General features: G+C 43.0%; 1 protein-coding gene across 1 annotated transcript in view; it reads left to right on the top strand.

The window, feature by feature from the left end:
* LAPTM4B (lysosomal protein transmembrane 4 beta) overlaps positions 1-21588 on the top strand; it is a 126608-nt gene that overhangs the window by 26869 nt on the left and 78151 nt on the right. Inside the window, exons 2-4 of the mRNA XM_073330500.1 lie at positions 501-612; positions 15935-16008; positions 17009-17131. Of these exons, the coding sequence (XP_073186601.1) occupies positions 501-612; positions 15935-16008; positions 17009-17131 (309 nt within the window). The remainder of the gene's footprint in view (positions 1-500; positions 613-15934; positions 16009-17008; positions 17132-21588) is intronic.

Raw genomic sequence — 21588 nt, 5'->3', positions numbered from 1 at the left:
CACCTAGCAATTTGCCAGGAAGAGATCTCATCACTCATCAACTCCATCTTATTATCATTATCCAGATTAGTAATTTGTGACTGGAGACTGTTCAGTTATAAGAATCTCAGTTAGGATTTTAAAAATAATTGTAATTCCAGGAACTGAATGAACTATAAATAGATTATTATCATGCTTTATAATCCAAAAGAACAGGATCAGTGAGGTAGATGGAGTGGTCTTGTCAGGGGTGACTTGTTTCTTTCTTTCCTTTTTTTTAAAGGAACGGGGAGGCAAATGGAAAAGGGGTTGATGGGGTTTTGTCATTATCCTGTAATTTGGGGCTCTGGTACAAAGAAAAACTATACAATCTATTCAAATGGCATTTGAAGGCATTTATAGAAAGCAATTAAATGCATTTCACAGTAGGAACACTGTCTGCAGCAGTTAGCATATCCCACTCTATGGTATTTTCACTAAGAAATTACACATCCTGACCTTTCCCTTTCTCCTCTCTGTAGATCATCAATTCAGTGGTACTGCTGATCCTGCTGAGTGCCCTGACTGATCCTGATCAGTACCACTTACCAAGTGCTGATTTAGGGGGTGAATTTGAATTTATGGATGATGCCAGTAAGTATATAGCATTTAATTATCAGTATTTCATTTCTGTTTCTGAAGCAGTAGTATTTTTTAGGCAGTCTGGTAATGGTTATGTCTCCTAAACATTGCTTCACTACAGTATCCTAGCAGTTTGGCTTTTATTGCAAAAGGCATATCTATGGCACAAAACCACCACCACACTGGAACTGATTGTTTATATTTTCAGTAGTCTCATCCAATTGCCTGTTAACTGAATGGGTACAGAGACAAACTACCCCTTCACATCTAGCAGAGATCCCTCCAGAATAGTGGTGTGGCTTATTAGGGTGTGTGGAAAAGCCTGCACTACCATTGGCTGTGAGGTAGCCGCTCTGAGGTGAACAGAGGGAGGACTAGAGTCAACAGAGCTGCAAATCAGCACGTTCATTAGCACTTAAAAAAAAAAGTAAATAAGGATATGAATAGTACTGGTTCTGAGATTATTATATTTATAATACATTTGCATGGAGCTACAGAAGCAGGAGTCCTTGTCTTTTCTCAGAAACTTTTAGTATCTCTCTCATGGCTAATAAATGGCACAAAATTCATTGATTAGTGGTAACTTAGGACTTTCTTTCTCCCACTGAAGGTTATGGCAAAACTTCCATTGAATTCAGGATCCTGTAGGGACTGGGGCATGGGTGGTCATGCCTAATGGTTAGAATCAGGAGCCTGGGATCGCATTCAGGGTCAGGTGCCACATCAAAGATTAGAGCCAGAGGCAGAAGCAGAGGTAGGGAACAGGAACAGTGACCTGGAGCGAGGCAGGAAAGCTGAACAGACGGGTCTGGGATAAGGAGGACAGGAACCAGGAACAGAGTGGGAGGCAGGAAGCCAGGGCTCTGGAGTCAGGAAAGGTCCATAGTAGCAGCCAGCCAAGAAATCCTCTAGTTGTTCAGCCAACTTTCTGTGACTCTTTCTGGTTTAAGTACAGCTTCTCAGCTAAGTGGTGGGGCTGGACATCTCCCCAAATGAGGAGCTTCGTGGATGGGGCCATTTGCAAGCTAGAGCTCTGCTGGCCCCCTTCAGCCATTCATGTGAGCTGCTGAGTGGTGGCCATGGTCTGAGCACTGCCTGGGGAACTGTGGGCCTGGGTTTGAGGCCCATGATCCCTCACATCACCTCCCCCTCAGGGAAGTAGTGGGCTAGGTTTTTCAGGGTGGCTTTCATGGAAGGCATTTACCAGGTCAGCAACATGGACATTCTCTGCCAGTTCCCAGGAGCATTCTTAAGGACTGTAGCCTTCCCAGTTCACAAAATACCAGAGTCTATCCCATCTGATTCTGGCATCAAGGATTTCATGGACAATATACTCATCATGGTCTTGAACATGTAACAGCAGGGTGGTGGTGGGTGGGAGCGGTGAGGGGAATGGGTCCTGAATGCAGGACTTCAGGAGTGATATATCAATAACTGGGTATATGCAGAGAGAACGGGGTGAATAGAATTCAAAAGTGATTGGGCTAATTTGCCAGCAAACTCAGTAGGAGCCAAGGAACATCAATTCATAGATGGCCTCTTGACATGTAGGTTTTTTGTTGAGAGCCATGCCTTCTGGCCTACTGAAAGGGCCGGCCCCTCCTGTCGTCGGTAGTCTACATATGGTTTGTAGCTCTTCTTGGCATCCTCCAAGTAAACTTTCAAGTCGTCTTGGGTTCAATGCATCTGTTATATCCAGTCCAGGGTTGGTGGTTGTGGGAAGTGGTGGGTAGCTCCAGGGAAAACCAAGGTGGAACCCATAGTTCAAGAGAAAAGGGCTTTGCTGTGTAGATGCATGTTATGAGTTATTGTATACAAAGTCTGCCTGATATAGAAGCAAGAATCAATTGTTCTGGTGGAAGTTTATGAAGCATCGAAGATAGCACTCCAGGATCATCTTGGTTCTCTCCTCTTGACAGTTTGTCTGAGGGCAAAGGAGAAGAGGCAGAAGCAGATGCCAAACATCCGGAAAGCTTCTTTCCAAAAGCAGTAGATAAATTGTGCACCACAGTCAGAAACTATTTACTCTGGAAGGCCATAGTGGACGACAACTTTCTCCACCCAGTGCCAGGGAGTTTCTTGAGATGAGGGTAGTTTGTGAACCCATTGGACTTAGGTAGTTCTTCTACAAAATCTAAGGTGATGACTGTCCAAGGGCCTGATGGAGTCTAAAGGGAATGCAGGAGTCCAAGGGATTTATTGCGTGACTCCTTGGAGCGGGCACATACTTTGCAAGAGGCCATGTAAGCCTGAACTGTAGCCTGCACTTGAGGCCACCAGAAGAGACGAGGGACTGAGTTTTAAAGGAGCCAAAATGTCCTGCCACGGGGGAAGGGGGAGAGGTCATGACATACTTGTAGGGTTGTTATTCTTGGAAGCCCGGGGAGGAACATATGCCTTTTATGTAAGTTACCCCATCTTGGACATTGGGGTTCCCTACTTATGGCTTCTGTTTGACTACAGGGATCTTGTGTTCTGAGGCTGATTGTATAATGAACAGATCTTGGCAGGGAGCCACAGTCAGAAAGTTATGAGGCTTGAGGATACAAACATTTTTAGTCCTTAGGTTTAGAGTCCTTTAGGCCAATGTAATATTCACCCTTCCTGGACAAAGCATTAGCTTTGCTATTTTTGGTTCCTGGATGACAGGAGATTGTGAAACCAAAGAGCAAAAAGAATAAGGCCCATTGAAGTTGTTGCTGGTTAAGGGCCTTGGCCTTACACAGATATTCAAGGTTCTTATTGGTATATACCTGGACAGGATACTGGGACGCTTCTAGGCAGTGGCAACAAGGTGGTCTTAATTTGTTCTTCAGGTGTGTTTTTCCTGGAAGAGAAGGCACACAAATGTAGCAGTTGTTGAGCACTATGCTTTGGGGATAGCACTCTGATTTCCCAGCTGGAAGTCTCCACTTCAGTGATAACGATGTGTGAGGTGTTGGGGTGGACCAATATGGGAATGGTGGAAAATGTCAGTTTTAATTCTTGAAGGCCTGATATGCCTAGGGAGAGCAGAGGAACTTGGTGGTTTTGCAGAGCATAGCAGCAAAAGGGGCAATCTGCTCCGAGAACTTTGGGATGAACTACCGATAGAAGTTTGCAAACCTCAGAAGACTTAGTTTGCAAACGTTCCATGACGCCACCTACTCAAGGACTGCGTTTACCTTGCACAGGTCCATTTCGATACTGGCAGGAGATAAAATTCCTCGGGTTCATCCTATGGAGAACTGATCAAAGGCACATTTTTCTAGCTTAGCATAGAGGCCTTGTTGGCATAGCTGCTTCAGGATGGAACGGATGTGCATATTTTGTTCGGCACTGTCTGAATAAGTACATCATCCAGTTTTGCTACCATGTATTGGCCCAGAATGTCCTAGAATACCTCATTAATAAATTGCTGGAATGTTGTGGGTACATTCATCAAACCAAATGGCATCATGAGATATATGAAGTGACCATAACATAAAAGGCTGTCTTCCATTGTCTCCAGCTCTAACGTGTACTAAGTTGTATGCCCTCTGGAGGTCTAGTTTTGTGGATACTCAGATGGTGCTCATGTGATCCATTGGCTCAGAGATTAGTGATAATGGGTCTCTGTTTCTGTTAGTGCCCTGATGTAGGGTCCGATAGTCCACATGTAGTCAGAGGCTTCCATCCTTTTATAACAAGGAAGACTGGCGCCTCCACAGGCAAAGAGAATTTATGAATAAAGTCCTGGGCTAGGTTCTCCTGAAAGTAGGTACGCAGCTTGGCTGGTTTGGGCTCTGACATGGCATATATCCACTCAAACGGAGTGTTGACCCCTGGTTATAGCTCGATTGGGCAGTCATAGTCCCTGTGCAGGGGCAAGGTGTTTGTGTTTTTTTTTTTTCAAAGACATTTGTAGTCACTGTATTTGGATGAAGTGAAGGACCAGAATTAGCCAGCATCTCTGCTGGGCCAGCTACCCCGTGTGACCTTTGGGGGCAAGCAGTGCTGGGGGCAGAATTCTGAGAGAAATTCAATTTTTAGTTTGCACCAGCTGTTAAGGGGGTTGTGGCGGGACAACCACAGGTTACCCAGGATCAGAGGGAAGTGCAGGGAATGGCTGGCACTGAACTGTAGGGTCATTTGATGCCCTTGGTTAGTTACTTTGAGAGGAACAGTTCCTGCGGCCACTGGTGTGGAGGATAACAGCGGCTCGTCGATGGTCTCTACCAGGTCTGGAATGGTCTTGGGCCACAGAGGAATCTGTAGTGTCTAGGCTGCTTCTGCATTGTTAAAGGTGTCTACTGCATGAGAGTCGCAGAGGGAGTGGTTGGAGAGGCTCCAGGATTCATAACTTGACTGGTACTTGCAGGTGCAGTACCAGTCAACGGGAGCCAGCGTGTGCTTCCATGGGGACCTCAGTTTGGGTTTTAGGGGGATACTCTGTTGGGATGCCCAGGCTAGCCCCCCTTCACCAGCCCTGGACTGTTTCCTGGGTTCCTTGGGGGCAACTGGAGATAGCGTGGCCCGGTTCCCCATAGTAGTAACATGTATTAAGGCTTTGCCAGCATGCTCTCTCTCCAGGGGCGAAATGCTGGTGGGTCAGGTCTGTCTGCAGCTGGTGAAGCAGTTGTGACACCCCTCTCATTTCTTCCTGTCGATTATGTAGGTGATTGTCAATATGGATAACAAGATCTGTGAAGATGTCCAGACACGCTAGGGTCTCAAGTTCATCCTTAACCTTGTCCTGCAAGCTCCATCGAAACTGACATAACTGGGCCCCCTCATTCCATTCCATGTCCAATCCGAGCTGCTGGAAGTGAGCTGTGTAGAAGGTGTCTGTGCCCAACCCCTGTGGAGTTTCAGTGGGGGGGCGTGGTTGGGGTCATTGAAGACTGTGGATATTGCCCCCTAGAAGGCATGGCATCCTAGTTAGATAGAACTGGACTGTTGGCCTCCAACAGGAGAGAGACCCAGTTAAACACCTCCCCTGTCAGCAGGCTGACTACCAAGCCTAACTTGGTATGGCCAGGAGCGTACATTTGTGGTTGAAGCAAAAACAAGGGCCAGCATGGTTTCATGAAGCCTCGAAATTTGGAGTGGCTCCCATCAGAACACTTTGGCAGATGGATAGCAGGTCCCAGCTCAGGTGACAGCACAGCCAGACAGGCTCACAGCGTTTTACATGTGACGTTGATGGTCTTGCTCCCACAATGCCTGATCCTCAGTGGCCAGCTGCATGTTCTGCACCAGCAATGCTCAGATATCTAACTGCACATGCAGGGTATGGCAAATACCACTGGGTCCAACCTCTGGTGGGCTGACTTGGAAGTTGATAGTGGTATGAGCAAGCTGTAGGGACTGGGTGTGGGTGGTCATGCCTAATGGTTAGAATGAGGCACCTGGGACCAGAGCTGGGGTCAGAGTCAGGTGCCAAATCAAAGATCAGAGTTGGAGACAGAGTTAGATGCCAAGCCAGGGGTTGGGGAAGGGCACAGAAACAGGGAGCTGGAGCGTGGCAGGAACCAGGAATATAGGGGTCTGGGATAAGGAGGACAGGAACCAGGCACAGGCAGAAAGGCAGGACTCAGAGTCTGGCAAGTACGCAGGGTCTGTAATAGCAACCAGCCAAGGATTTCTCTAGTTTCTCAGACAACTTCCTGTGATGCTTTCTGGTTTAAGTAGAGCTTACCAGCTAATTGGTGGGACTGGACATTTCACTCTATCAGGAACTTTATAGGTGGGGCCCTTTGCATGCTAGAGCATTGGTCTGAGTACTGCTGGGCTACCCACAGGTGCAGGTTTGAGGCCCATGATCCGTCACAGATCCATTTCTTTTACCAAAACCTTCCATCCTCTTATGGGGTGTAACAGGGTTCACTCACCTTTTGCGAGCATCCCCTTGGCCAAGTGCATGTACCTGCGCACACCCCCTTTGTCATGTGTCTTCAGTGACTCAGCCTTCCAGCTGAGTCTCACTCCGTGTGATGAAAGCAAAACCCCATCCAGGGTACAAGTTCAACAAGGGTGTCTCTCAGTGCCCTCTGTAACATCTCCCACAAGTTGTCCCTGCTCCGGGATAGAGCAGTACCCCATGGCTCCCTCCCTGGTGACAGTCTTCGCCCTCTTAGGGCCTTTCTGGCTGCAGCTCTCCGGTTGGACCGCTGTAGTTCAGTTCCCCCTCTGCAATGCCTCAATGTCCAGGCCACTTCCTCCAGTGGCTAAAGGGCATTGGGGGGAATCTGGGACCTCCCACTACTCCGGATCTCAGCCCAGGGACCCTGTAGATAGCAGCTGTCCACTGTGTCCCTTTATCTAAGTTGCACTGCTCCTCTAATTCCCTGGGTCACTTCCCTATGGTACTGCGCCATCTTCACCTTTACCTCAGGACCTTGTCCTGATCAAGTCCCCTCAACCAGCTCAGAGATCCTTCTTGCTCTCCCTGGTTTCTGGCAGCAGTTCCTGGTTGGAGGTCCTGCAGCTCCCTCAGCCAGCCACACACCATCCATGATACTCCAGCTCTAGCAAGGAACTGGAACTTACTCTGGCCCTGTAGTTATTTTTATACTGACCTTCTGGGCCCTGGTTGGCTGTGTCCCACACAGCTACTCTAGGCAGCTTAGAGGACCCTCTCCACTGCCCTTTTCTGGGGCGGGGTGTGGCAGGGCCACCAGGCCTCTAGCAGGGGGCCTCAGAGGATCTGATATACCCTGTCACATGGGGGAAAATACTTTTTCCCCTCCATTAATATTTGTGAGTTTTTAAAAATTAATTTTTAAATAGTTGATAGGAAATCTTCTTAGCTTAAGTGATAGTTTTAAAACTAAGATCTATGTATCCATATTTCTGTAGCTACTTTCCTGCTGATTCATAAAACAATATTCTGGATCTAAGTGATTGACTATTACACTAAACACTTCACTGGAATATGGAGGAAGCTGTTTTCATACACTAAGCAGGTGGGACAATGTGTATATATTGTAACACAAGTGCTTATAGTAAAAGTCCTAGGCCCTTGCATTGCTCTGGTTGAATTCCACAGGAATTTTCCCATTGACTTCAGTGTCTCTGAATGTGAAAATTAGAGAGCTTGCATCAGAGCCTCTATTGTGTCACTTCAAATGACATATCAAAATGATGTTTATTTTCACACATTCTTTAAGGTTCATACGCCAAAAATTTAAATATATGGGGCTTATTACTTTTTTAATGTGTTTTGATTGGAAAAAATCTTATCTATCAATCTTTTTATATGATTGGGTGTAAGATAGTAAGGGCTATAACAGATTCAAATGGAACCTAGCTGAAACTGACATACTAATACTGACTGTCCTGTCCTAATTCTTGGAGATTAACCTTGCAATGATTGCTATCAGTGTGGGTTTTATATAGCTGACATTAGAGGTCTGCCAGTGCTGGAGGCTTTAAAATAGTAATTCTATTTTGTAATACTGTAGCTGTCAGACCAACTACATTTGGGATTTCTATCTTGATTTGAAAATCCTGTTTTCTCTGTGGCCTTCAGAGATGAAGTCTAAAAGAGTAAAGGATGGCTTGTAGTCTGAGTAACCTCACATCCATTTGAGAATAACTGAAAGTGAAATGGTTCCTAATTACAAATGGACCTTGAGAATTCTCCTTTCATTCTGATCATTTGCTTGCTTGATTTTCATGCTTTATGAAGTACAGGCGGCTAATTTAATTAATTTGCTATTCAAATTACTTTCAATCTCTGTTCAGAGAGAGGGTTTTTTAAATTTATGACTAGGATTGTTTAAACCTTGGTATTTTCTGTTTGAGATAAAGTACGCAGGCAAATGTTCACATTAATATTCTCATCACACCTTGCCCTTTTTTACTGGTCTTGTTCAAAAGAAATGTTTTATATATTTTTTGCATGTTTCATATGCAAAACATGCACAATACATAATATGTTTGAAAACTACAAAATTAATCAATTGTCATGTTTTTTAGGGCCTTATGTTCTGTTGGGTTTCAACCAACCTGTTTTTTTTGAGTAAAATTTTGCATTCCAAAATCATTGCCTACTTGAGTGGGGTGTTTTTTTTGTTTTTGTTTTTTTGGGGGTTTTTTTTTGTTTTTTGTTTTGCTGGCAATGAATTCTAGGTAGAAGTATAATAGGCTTCTAATTATTAGTATTTGAGACCACATTCTATTGCAGGCACAAGTTGTGGGTGCAAAATTGTTGTTCCATGCCTCCCAAAACAGAAGCCAAGTCACTGAAAATCAGGCCTTAAAGTTTCAGGTAGACACAAACCTGTCCACGATTAGTCATGATGGATGAAATCCTGGCTCTATTGAAGTCAGGGAGAGTTGTCATTGAAGTCAATGAGACTAGGATTGTATCTTTTTGTATTTGTAGGTGGGAGTAAGTGTGGCTTATGGAGCACTTTCAGACTTGCATTAACAGTAGTTGAGAAAATTCCCATCGCACTCAGGACACAGTTTCTTCAAACGTTCTAACTTTATAAACATCAGTATAACATAGGTGCTCCCAATGAATAGAGGAAACATTTATAAACTGCAGGATTGTGAAGGACTATTGCGTTCTCGAGGGTCTGAAGTGAATGGGGGGGGAAGGTGGGGTTTTCGTGGCTAATTGAGGGTGATGTTTCTCCTTTCCATTTTGGAGACAGGAAAGGGACATAATGGCAAAGGAACTGCCAAGGCAGGCATGCTGGGAAGGTACCAGAGCACGTAACTTGGCAGTCTGTACCTCTCACACACATCCCTAAGCTAAAGGTGCCTGAGGGAAAACGTGAAGCCTCCTGTTTGCCCTTGACATTGGCACTGCTTGGTTCAGTAGACTGAGCCCTCGAGAGAAGCACCCCTATTTTTAGGGACCCTGTGAATAGATAAGAATATGCAAACTAGATCAGCTGGAGACGTGAGAGCTGCCCTGTGTACTTGTTTGGGTTTTGAAAGTCTGATACGCTGCATACAGGGAATGGAAATAACTGTAAATAAACCTGAAATTCCAGAGGGTTTTATTGGCTTAACTTGAGACTCCTGCTCAGTTTGTATATTTCCATAGACCATGACCCTGACATGTTAATAGTGCAACAGCTGTGTTGCTTCTCCTGTCTGGTTACTAGTATTGTCTGTTGTTTTTATTTATAACTGTTATTTATTTATGTATTTGTTACTTATACAGTGCCATATATGTACATGATACTTTACAAAGTCAATGAAGATGGAGGGTGAAATCCAGACTCGATAGAAGTAAATGGGAGTTTTGCCATTGATTTCAGTGAGGCCATGACTTCACCCATGTCTCTGCCCCAAAATGTTTACATGTCTAAGTTAAGATGAGAACAGCAGAAAACTGTTTAAATGGCTTCAAAATAGTAATATTAGCTGAAGTAAATAACCAGACTTGGTTTAAAGAAAAAAACCAACATCCCTATCCTTCATGTTCTCTTACTATTTTTTCTTCCTTCTTTCAGTGATGCTCTGTGCATAACCTTGGGCAACTTCCAAGCAGTGGGTCTGTCATGACAGAGAGCAGCTGTGCAGGAGATGCACACAGTTCACCCTGAGAGCTTGGAAGAAAGGGATACTGCTTTTGATGTCAGGAGTCACCCTTAGCTGTGAGCCAGGGATGAGGTCTAGGACTCCAGCAGGTGAAGAGACAGTAGATTAAAGTTCTCAGTGGCTGTGTTGGATCCAAGCTCAAGGACTTGAGATTTTCCATGTTAGCTTCCATCATCTATTTACTTCTCCTTGTTCCCTACACCTGTAGCACTATCTGCCACTCTCAGACTTTTTCACCCATCTTCAGGGTAAGCAATCCTGTGAGTGAGATAGGTAGTAAGACCAGGAGAGCAAGTGGGATGATTACTGCATTCAGGACCCTGAAGGAAGCTCCAGTCTTAGGGGGAGCGCCTGCCTTTGCTTCCTGCAGGTGCTGTCCTCCAATTTTCTTTCTCATTCCCACTCCTGGTCTCATTCCCACTCCTGGTCTCATTCCCAGGACTGATCAAGTTGCAGACTCTCTGGATGAATTAGGCTGAATATGTGTCAGCAGTCCTCAATAACATCAGCTGTGTCTTCTCCCTAAAACAGGAAGTAAAGACAATCAGAAAAATACGATCTAACTTCAAAAATTAAGGAGGTTTAGTTTAAAATGCACTGATTGGGTCTCTTACTGCTTGTATAAAAAAGTGCTTCAAAAATCTACTTTAGGCAATAATAAATATGACACAGAAACAGTACCAGTACATCTCAGCTGATAATCACTAACACAATAGAATGCATTGCATGATTAGTTACTATGAAAGAGCACTCAAGGGTACTTGTTAGTATGCTAAATATCTAGTTTCAGTTCTAATTAATTTAAGCTGACAACTCAAAAGTGCTGATGGGCTTTTGAATAAAAAAGAGCCTGAATGAGCCAACTAGGGCTTGATGTAGCTAGAGAGAGAGTGCAAGCACATCAGATCAAAGCAGAAGTGTCACATTTCATAGCAGTTTCTGAGATTCTGGCATTGAAATGACACTGATGTCACTAGTAGAACAAGTCCTATCACAGTGCTATGTCAGTCATAAATTAAAACTAAAAACAATTTCTGCTCAAAACAATGAATGAGTGATTGGTCTTTGTGATGGGGTCTACAGGCCCCACAATGAACCAGGGCTGGGAGTAGAGCAATACTGGGCAAGGATGACTCCACCCGTCAACAGGTGCAGGGCATGCTCCGAGCAGAGGGATGGTTTAAAAGGACCCTGGTTGGCCCGAGAAGGGGAAGGTGCTGTTTGCTGCACCAGGAAGCAAGGCTGATGCTGAGAGCTGTGTCAGAAGTGGCAGCAACTTTGTGAAGGTTGCTCTAGGATTTGGATTCTCCATTCTTTGGGAGCTAAAAGAGATTGAACAGGAGGCTGAGACACCAAGGATTATCCTCCTAAACCAGTGGCCGTCTTGCCCGAAACTGAGGAGCTCCAGACTGGTAGGAAGTGACCCAGGGGAAAACATAATTTGGGGTAGCTCAATAACTGGGCCAGATGTTTTGATAAACCCTTAGGGCCTTGAGTCAGGACCCAATAGAATGTGTAGGATTGGGTCCACCTCTGGGGGAGCAATCTGAGCATGTGCTGAGGGGGCAGTTTAAGGCTGCAGCCGGGGCACCCACTGGGATGACGAGGCTGGCAGAAACTGTACGACCACACCTTGACCTCTGGTCATTGGACCTTCCTGCAACAGAATTGAAAATGGATAAAGTGAATGGGCAGGGGATGGGTAAGAGCTTGTCCTGGGACATGGACACTGCTGGACCCAGACTGAAGAATTTCAATAACAAAAGTCTGCGACTGATCTAATTCTTCTTTGATCAGCACAGGTGAGGAGCACTAATGCCACCAAGTCTAAACCAATCCCTTTCCTTAGTTAGTGTACTCATACCAAGTTTGCTCAAAGTCATTTTTAGTTTTAAAGTGATGTATTCACTGTCATGGTACTGAGCAGTTTGTGTAAATGAGCAAAGGTAATGGCAAAAGGAGGAATGCAGGGTTGTGGTTCCTACTTAACATAGCTGTGTTTTGATGGGTGCTTTTTTCTTCTTGAGTTAATCAGCATCTCTATAAATAAAATGTACCCCATGGATGAGTCAAGATCTCTAGGTGTTGGGTTCTCTGCATATCCTATTCCCTCTCCTTTCTTTCCAATATTTGCTAGTGCCTCAGAAAAATGGATGCGATGTCCACACATTCCCCATCTTACATTTAAACTTTCTGTATTAAAGGTGGGCAAGTGAAAAAGTGAATCAAAATGTCTGGGATTAGGGAAGCAAAAGACCGATATCCTCTTGCAACTCCCATCAAAACCTTAAAATATGTCACGTTTCTAACAATTCTACTTGTGCCGCCTTTTCCGTTGCGCGCGCGCACACAAACGCAGGTTTTTTTGGGGGTAGTTTCTTCCCAAACTTCTGGTGTTCATAAGAGGTGTATCAGATACATTGACATCTTAGTTTGTGTGGTGATTTTGTTATGAATGAGGGTTTTTAAAGTTGTTGTTTCTGCTATAAGATGCCTCTGGCTCTTCTGCTTGGTTTTATAAAGTGCTTTTTCTTTAAGTTGCCAGCGACCTTTTGAGTTTTGGTGTATTCATTATGACAAAAACAGGGAAGATGGTAGCTGTGTATTCATTTTGATTTCTTTTCAAGACCAATGTTAGCCTGGCTATCCTTTCTTTGAGTTGCAAAACAGAATCTGAATTCCTTGGGTAAAATCCTGGCCCGAGGGGAATCAGTTTTTGAGTTTGATTGCATTTGTCACGAGCTGATTGCTCTTAGACTAGCTAGTGCCTCAACATAGGCAAAATATACTTCACTAAACAAGTGTTCCCCCAACTCTTGAAAGCTGAGCCTCCACTTCAGGAAAATGAAATCGATCACATCCTCTCTGTAACATCACTATACGTTAAAGGCCTATGTATTTTAATGTGTACATTGTCCATCATGGGATGGGCTATGCACATTTCACATTGGGAAGGCTCTTTTAGCAACCATAATATCTACAGCAGAGGTGTCAAACTCATTTCATGTGGCAGGTCTGCCACTTGACTTTGGACACATTCAGGAAAAATAATTGAAATAGAAATTAAAAACCATGTTGGTAAGTACTTACATTCACCCTTTTATTTATTGATATTTCCTTTTCTTCAGCTAGCCAGGCTGGGATATCTGCTCTCCAGCATTTTTCAGTGCCATTTTCCCTCGCCTGGACAAATACCTTTTTTCTGTCACTTATGCCTCTCTAGTGCCTCTTAAACAGACCAAGTGGTTCTTAATCTGCATGCGAGGCTTGGCATGATTGCTGTGCCAGAGTCTGGACTATGGGGTGTGATCTGTAGAACGCACCAGTGTGTTGTGCTCTAAGTCCTCTGTGTGGACCCTGCTGGCACACACAAAATGTTCCTTAGGGCATGTCATAAATATAAAGGGAAGGGTAAACCCCTTTGAAATCCCTCCTGGCCAGGGGAAAGCTCCTCTCACCTGTAAAGGGTTAAGAAGCTAAAGGTAACCTCGCTGGCACCTGACCAAAATGACCAATGAGGAGACAAGATACTTTCAAAAGCTGGGAGGAGGGAGAGAAACAAAGGGTCTGTGTCTGTCTGTATGCTGCGCTTGCCAGGGACAGAACAGGAATGGAGTCTTAGAACTTTTAGTAAGTAATCTAGCTAGGTATGTGTTAGATTATGATTTCTTTAAATGGCTGAGAAAAGAATTGTGCTGAATAGAATAACTATTTCTGTCTGTGTATCTTTTTTGTAACTTAAGGTTTTGCCTAGAGGGGTTCTCTATGTTTTTGAATCTAATTACCCTGTAAGATATATACCATCCTGATTTTACAGGGGGGATTTCTTTATTTCTATTTACTTCTATTTTTTATTAAAAGTCTTCTTGTAAAACACTGAATGCTTTTTCATTGTTCTCAGATCCAAGGGTTTGGGTCTGTGGTCACCTATGCAAATTGGTGAGGCTTTCTATCCAACATTTCCCAGGAAAGGGGGGGTGCAAGTGTTGGGAGGATTGTTCATTGTTCTTAAGATCCAAGGGTCTGGGTCTGTAGTCACCTAGACAAATTGGTGAGGCTTTTTACCAAACCTTGTCCAGGAAGTGGGGTGCAAGGTTTTGGGAAGTATTTTGGGGGGAAGGACGCGTCCAAACAGCTCTTCCCCAGTAACCAGTATTAGTTTGGTGGTGGTAGCGGCCTGTCCAAGGTGTAATATTTTGTACCTTGGGGAAGTTTTGACCTAAGCTGGTAAAGATAAGCTTAGGAGGTTTTTCATGCAGGTCCCCACATCTGTACCCTAGAGTTCAGAGTGGGGGAGGAACCTTGACAGGGCACATTGACATAGTCCTGTCGGAAAGAGGTCTACATCAATGTATACTAGGAGGGTCTACACAGGGGAGATAGAGCGCACTGGTGCTCTCCAAGTCGCACTCCTGTAGCATGTGTCGTCATGCTGTCTGGAGTGGCTTACAAACAGGAATGCCAACCTCAGGGTGTACTGTCAAGAAACAGGGCAGAGACCCCGAACTGGTTGTATGTTCTATAGTTAAATTTCACCAACCCAGTAACAAGTGTGACTTCCTAAAGCACTACAACAGTCTTACCATGGAGTCACAGACAGTCCACTTGAGCCTCTTGCTTGCCACCCAGGAAAGTTGGACTTAGTGATAGATGGTTGCTATATACCAAAGATCACAAGATACTCCAGGTTGCTTCCAGGCCCAAGAAACCAGTCACTTACCCCAGGTCAATTAATACCTTACATCTCTCACCAAAGACAATACTTGTAGCCAGTCCTGTAGTAAATGAATTAAAGATTTATTAACTAGTCATAAATTATTTATTACAATTTATTAGTTATTACAAGGTTAAAGCAGGCAAGCATATGTACACAAATGACTTAGTCTATGGTTTTAAAAGGTGACAGTGATAGTAATCTGTCAGCTCTGAATGTCTATTAGGGATAACCCAGGTTGACCCTGGAGATCTCTGCTTCTGTTTCGTAGCTTCAGCCCTGAGAGAGTCCAAACAGCCAAAGAGATGAAAAATTTTCTTGTCAGCTATTTTTATTTCCTTCTTCCAGAATTCAGGCTGATGGGACGAGCCCTTTTGCACATAGTCTCTTCATGGGCTCTAGGGTGTAATTAACAAAGTTCTTTGTGATGTCCCACAGTGGTCCCTTTAGTGTTTTGATAGCCATCTTCATGGGCAGGAGACGATCCCTCCTGACTGAGTGCACAGTTTCAGAGCAAACTTTTTTTTTACAGTTATAAAGCAAAAACATAAATATTACCTTTATAGCAAGTAATAAAGATATAAGTGAGATTAATGTATGCAGCAATTTACATGCATTTCATAAAGTCTAACACTAAACACTTTGTTATAAGTCTAGTACCTATCTTAACCCTACCAACACACAGGTGAAACAGACTGGTTTCCAGCAATGAATGTGTTAATGCTTGGCCAACGCCTAAAGCCTTGAAAAGAGCTGGCACTTGGTCTGCCACATCACGAAGTGGACTCTGGATTGTGCAGAAAAAGCCCAAAGATTCATGGGAAGTCCTTGGGCTGGATGAAATTGTTCTGTGGGCAGGATCCTGCCAGAAGGCTATACATTTGACAACCCTAGCTAAAGACGTGCTTTTAAAAAAAAAAAAAAAAAAAAATAGCCTGAGACAATGGAATGGTGTGTCAGCACCACCTGCCTTCCCACCTAGTCTTTTGTCCACAGGGGCATGCGGTACACTGTGGGAAATGCTGCATTAGACAGTTGGCAAAATAGCAACACAGAGCTGCGTATTTACCTGCAATCACTTTAATTTATCTATTTCAGATATGTGCATTGCCACTGCAATTTCTCTCCTTATGATTCTGATCTGTGCGATGGCTACATATGGAGCATATAAGGTAATCGATACGATTAAACAAAAAGTTGATCTTCATCCACCTAAATCATTCTGCCTATGAAACTCCTAACAAGCAGTTAAAACCCTGTCTCCTAACATTTTTTGTTGTTTGTAAGATTTATATAACAATTTCATTTATCCTATGAGATTATAGGAAACCTTTACGTTTGTTGAGATCTGATTGTGTCAAGTGATGCCATGCTGATTGGGGGAATGCAAGACGAAGGCTGTCTCTACACCATGGAACTCACAGTGGCTCAGGTGTACCGCTGCAGCTGTGCCACTGTAAGGTCTCCCCCTGTAGCTGCCCTATGCCAGCAGGAGAGCTCCCCTAACGAGTGGTGGTAGCTATGTTGGCAGGAGAGCATCTCTCACCGACATAGCGCTGTTCACACCGGTGCTTTTGTCAGTGAAACTTTTGTTGGTCAGGGGTGTGGTTTTTTTCACACTTTTTCGACCGACAAAAGTTTTACCGACAAAAGTGCTAACGTAGACATAGCCTAAGATTGTCTAACTGTATTCATTGTCTGCAGTTTCAAATGTGAGATCTTTTGGTACAATATGGGCAAACTTTAAACGGAAATGGCCAAATCTTGGTTTTTATAAAAGTGAATGGACTTTTTTCCCATTTACTTCTCTGGAACTGGGATTTGTCTCAAAGAATGTATTTATATTAATCCCACTCAAAAGTTTGGTATTTTAGGAAGCCAAGTCAGTACTGTGTGATTGATTGATTTATTTTTTTTTATTATTATTTTTAAACCTGTTCCTGTATAAGTTCTCAGTAGACTCATACACTTTAATTTATCTCAGTTTTGCTGCCCAGCATCTTTGGCTGCATATCATAATTTTTAGCAGATTTAACAAGTAATCTTCCCCCTGGGAAACACAGTTAAAGAGTATTTCATTGCATTGTTAGTTCCACTGTGGATTTTTGAAACATAAGGAAATAATAGTTTTATGCTTTAACCTGAAACTGTTCTTTTTTTATATTTTTATAGCAACATGCAGCCTGGATCATCCCTTTCTTCTGTTACCAGATCTTTGACTTCGCCCTCAACACGCTGGTTGCCATCAGTGTGCTCGTTTATCCAAACACAATTCAAGACTATCTACGACAGCTGGTAAATCACTTTGAAGTGAACAGTCATTTTCATGATCTAGAGAAAACTTTGGAAACACATTTCATCCTGCATTCTAATCCAAGGCTTTTCCACTGACTTCCAGGACAGTCTTTGGCAAGTCATGCCCCCTCTCGGCTTTACTTTGCCAATCTGTAAAATGGGGTACTCGTTTACAGAGCCGCTGCTAGGTATAAGCAGACTAAACAATTGCTTAGAGCCCCAAGCAGCTCAAGGGAACCCCTTGTTTGCTTTTTATTATGTGTTTGGGGGTGGGTCAAAATGGGCTAGCACTGCCTCTGCTCATTTAATTACCTCACAGGAATGTTGGAAGGACTAATTAGTTAACATATTTGTATACTGTCTTGAAGTTTTACAGGGCTATATAAGTGTGAACGTGATTAAAAGGCAGGGTCGCCTGCAATAGCAGGTGACTGGATTTGATGATGGAAGCCACAAGCCAAATAGGGAGATCTCTCTAGATCTCTTAGAGAGATAAGTGGGTGAGAGGAATGAGTGGTGTCTGGTTCGTTGTTAGGCTGATGCACAATTACCATTCCTCACCCAGAAGTTTCTGGAGGATATGGTAGTTTTGAGCATGCTCAGTAGGTTCCCTATAGCTGGACTCCTAGACACCATAGTAGCTGCTTAATAAAAGGATATGTGACCTACGTGGGTTGGGAGAAGAAAAGCAGATTTTCTCTAACTTTGAATCATTTTGCAGCTGTCAGTTAACTTTCTAATGCAAAGAAGCACTGGCAGTGTTATAGAATGTTTTCCCTCCCAATTTCCTCTAACTACTTTCATTTTAATTGTATACCTTGAATGTTGTTTGATTTTATCCAAATTGTCTTAGTTAAATTGTTTTCACTGATATAGTTCACCAACTCTTTTTATATATATATATAACTGTGATGATGGGGAAAGGGTCATCTATATTTTGCTAGACTCAGTTTTGTATTTTTCTTGTAACAGGGCTTTTCATATATATACTTAATACTGATTGGTGGGTTAATTAGTTAGCTGACTAGCTAATTGAATAGTTCCACAGTCCAGCAGATGAGGAGAAAAAGTCTTCATGAATTCCAGTTGGAGATTTCTGCAAGCAAGAGGAGAGATATTGTTGCAGTGCTTTTGACACAGCAGACTGTACAGAGTTGGTGAATAAAGACTAATTTGGGGGGAACTCAATCTAATATGTCAGAGGGATAAATACCGGAGAGGGAGAGGAATTATTTAAGCTCAGTACCAATGTGGATACAACAACAAATGGATATAAACTGGCCACCAGGAAGTTGAGGCTTGAAATTAGACAAAGGTTTCTAACCATCAGAGGAGTGAAGTTCTGGAATAGCCTTCCAAGGGAAGCAGTGGGGGCAAAAGATCTATCTGGCTTTAAGATTAAACTCGATAAGTTTATGGAGGAGATGATATGATGGGATAACATGGTTTTGGTAATTAAATATTCATGGTAAATAGGCCCAATGGCCTGTGATGGGATATTAGATGGGATGGGATCTGAGTTACCCAGGAAAGAATTTTCTGTAGTATCTGGCTGATGAATCTTGCCCATATGCTCAGGGTTTAGCTGATTGCCATATTTGGGGTCGGGAAGGAATTTTCCTCCAGGGCAGATTGGAAGAGGTCCTGGAGGTTTTTCGCCTTTCTCTGTAGCATAGGGCATGGGTCACTTGCTGGAGGATTCTCTGCTTCTTGAAGTCTTTAAACGACAATTTGAGGACTTCAATAGCTCAGACATAGGTGAGAGGTTTTTCGGAGGAGTGGTGGGTGAGATTCTGTGGCCTGCGTTGTGCAGGATGTCAGACTAGATGATCATAATGGTCCCTTCTGACCTAAATATCTGTGAATCTATGAATAAGTTTTTGGAACTCTGAGTTACTTCTCACTGTGTTTGTGTGGGTTAACCTCTTTAGATTTACTAAAAAAAAGGACTTGTGGCACCTTAGAGACTAGCCAATTTTGTTTGAGCATAAGCTTTCGTGAGCTACAGCTCACTTCATCGGAAGCATTCAGTGGAAAAAATCCGATGAAGTGAGCTGTAGCTCACAAAAGCTTATGCTCAAACAAAATTGGCTAGTCTCTAAGGTGCCACAAGTACTCCTTTTCTTTTTGCAGATACAGACTAACATGGCTGCTACTCTGAAACCTGTCTTTAGATTTACTGTTTCTTTTGTTTATATTTATATATAACTGTGAAGATAATGTTTGTGGATGATCAAGTAGCCTGGTTCTGTAATAGAAATTAAGCCTGCCTATCTATCTATCCTATCTATCTATCCTATCTATCTATCCTATCTATCTATCCATCATTGTAAGATCTTATGAAGTTGGTACTTAATTCTTAAATTCATTCCTTTTTGTTCTTTTTGACCTTGTGCAATCTTTGCTGAAAACCCTCAATTACTGAATTCTGAGTCACCATGTACTTTTCTATAGGAGTTCTGTTTAAGCACTAGGACACTGGTTCTCAAATTTTTGTACCGGTGGCCCCTTTCACATAGCAAGCCTCTGACTGTGACACCCACCCCCCTTTATAAATTAAAAACACTTTTTTTATATATGTTTAACACCATTATAAATGCTGGCGGCAAAGCCAGGTTTGGGGTGGAAGCTGACAGCTTGCAACCCACCCCCAATGTAATTACCTCATGACCCTCTGAGGGGTCCTGACCCCCAGTTTGAGAACCCCTGCACTACGAGAAGGGCAGTGAAGTAAGCTCTAGCCACCGAAAGGTTACAGGACTGGAAGGGGGACCTTGTGTCATTATGTTCCTAAACATCATTAGCATTATTTTATGTTGGAGAAGGAGTATATTGAGAGAAGCAGATGGTTAGAGGATTGATATTGGATTCAGAATCATTGGTTGAAATCAGCCCAGCTCGGTTATTATTTCATGACTATTTGGTTGCCTGTGTGAATGGACTTGGTGGTTTCAGCCCAGATTCTAGTGGGCAAGAGTTTGCATCACAAAAAGCAACTGTTCCATTTGGCACCTTCATTGTTAGGTGTCTCAGGAGAAAGTCTGGGGGCAGAGAGTTTGTTACTAGAAAATGTTATTGCAAAATTTAACTGGCTGAACACTGTTTGCCCTGATCTATGCAAGACAGCCAATCAGCCAGCATCATATGAGCCAATGTGCTTCTCAAACCCTAATGTTACCTTGTGATGACGAGCCTTGAATGGGCTGACCTATTCACACCCCAAGAGTTGGCCCCTCCAGGTCAGGGTTGAGACAGAGTTACAGAGCACTGAGCGGAAACTTAGTTTGCAGCTGTCTCACAAAATTTACCTGGAAAAATTGAATTCAAATTGGCTTGGATATGAATTCTGTCACTGGATGGAAAACTAGCTAGAGAACTGTAAATAAAGAGTAATGAGAAGCAGCAGGCAGAGTAATGATGAACACTAATGTACCAAGTCGTGGGAGGTGGCATTCTATCAAGTCAATGAGTGGGGTATCACAGGAATCTTGCTCTCCTAAATATCCTCTGTAGTGATCTGGATGCAGGAGTACAGGCCATTTTAAAGAAATTCACAGATGAAATTACACTTGGAAGTGAAGGCAGAAGAATAAGTCAAACGACAAATAGATTACAAACGTGGGTGGGAAATAACAAAATAAGATTCAGCTTGGAAAAATTTAAGTCAGTGCATGTATGATAGAAGAAAAAATAATCCAAACCACAGATGCAGTGGAGGGGAAGTACCTGGAGAGAGCCCTAATGATTGAGAAAAAAGACTGTCAAAGAGAGAAGGAAAGAGAACTTCTATGCTCCTCCTCTTCGATTTAAGAGAGACAAAGCTATTAACTGTATAGGTTATTTTACAGAAAAATGGATGCCAAAGTGTTACAAACAATGCTGGTATATGCTATATGTTTGTCTTTTAAAACTATCGGGGATGTGATTTTTGTGGTGTGTGTGTGTGTGTGTGGATGGATTGAGAGGGCTTGGCAAACATGGTTAGGAGAAGGGGCATAGAAGCCCCAGCTTCCCATGTGTAGGGAATGGGAATAGCTTGTTTAATCTGTTTTTTTATTAGTGTTGATTTTTGTCTCTGAATATTTTCATATCTGTTTTTGTGCGAAACCCTGTGGTCTTGGTGTGTGCTTAGTAGTATTAGAGATGTAATTTGCCATGCTGGCAAAGTATTCTCTTACAGAATTCCAGAAAACTAGCAGGAAACATACATGTGCTTTTGCTATTTTCATCACCTTTTAGTTACAAAAGGATTTATTTGTCTACATTCTTGGAAATGACACTAATATTTTAAAAAAAAAATTTGGAGAGACTCTTCAGACTCCCTCCCCTCCTAAAGCATCTAGTGCTGCTCTTGGAGAGACAATACTGGACTAGATGGATGATGGGTGTTATACAGTGTGGCAATTCCTACCTTTATTTCACCTCCCAGCCACAAGAACTTCATCTCTCTCTTGCTT

This window comes from Lepidochelys kempii, chromosome 2 (assembly GCF_965140265.1).
Source record: "Lepidochelys kempii isolate rLepKem1 chromosome 2, rLepKem1.hap2, whole genome shotgun sequence".
In the NCBI taxonomy this organism is placed as follows: Eukaryota; Metazoa; Chordata; order Testudines; family Cheloniidae; genus Lepidochelys; species Lepidochelys kempii.
Note: the sequence above shows the minus strand (reverse complement) of the source record. Positions and strands in the feature narration are given on the sequence as shown.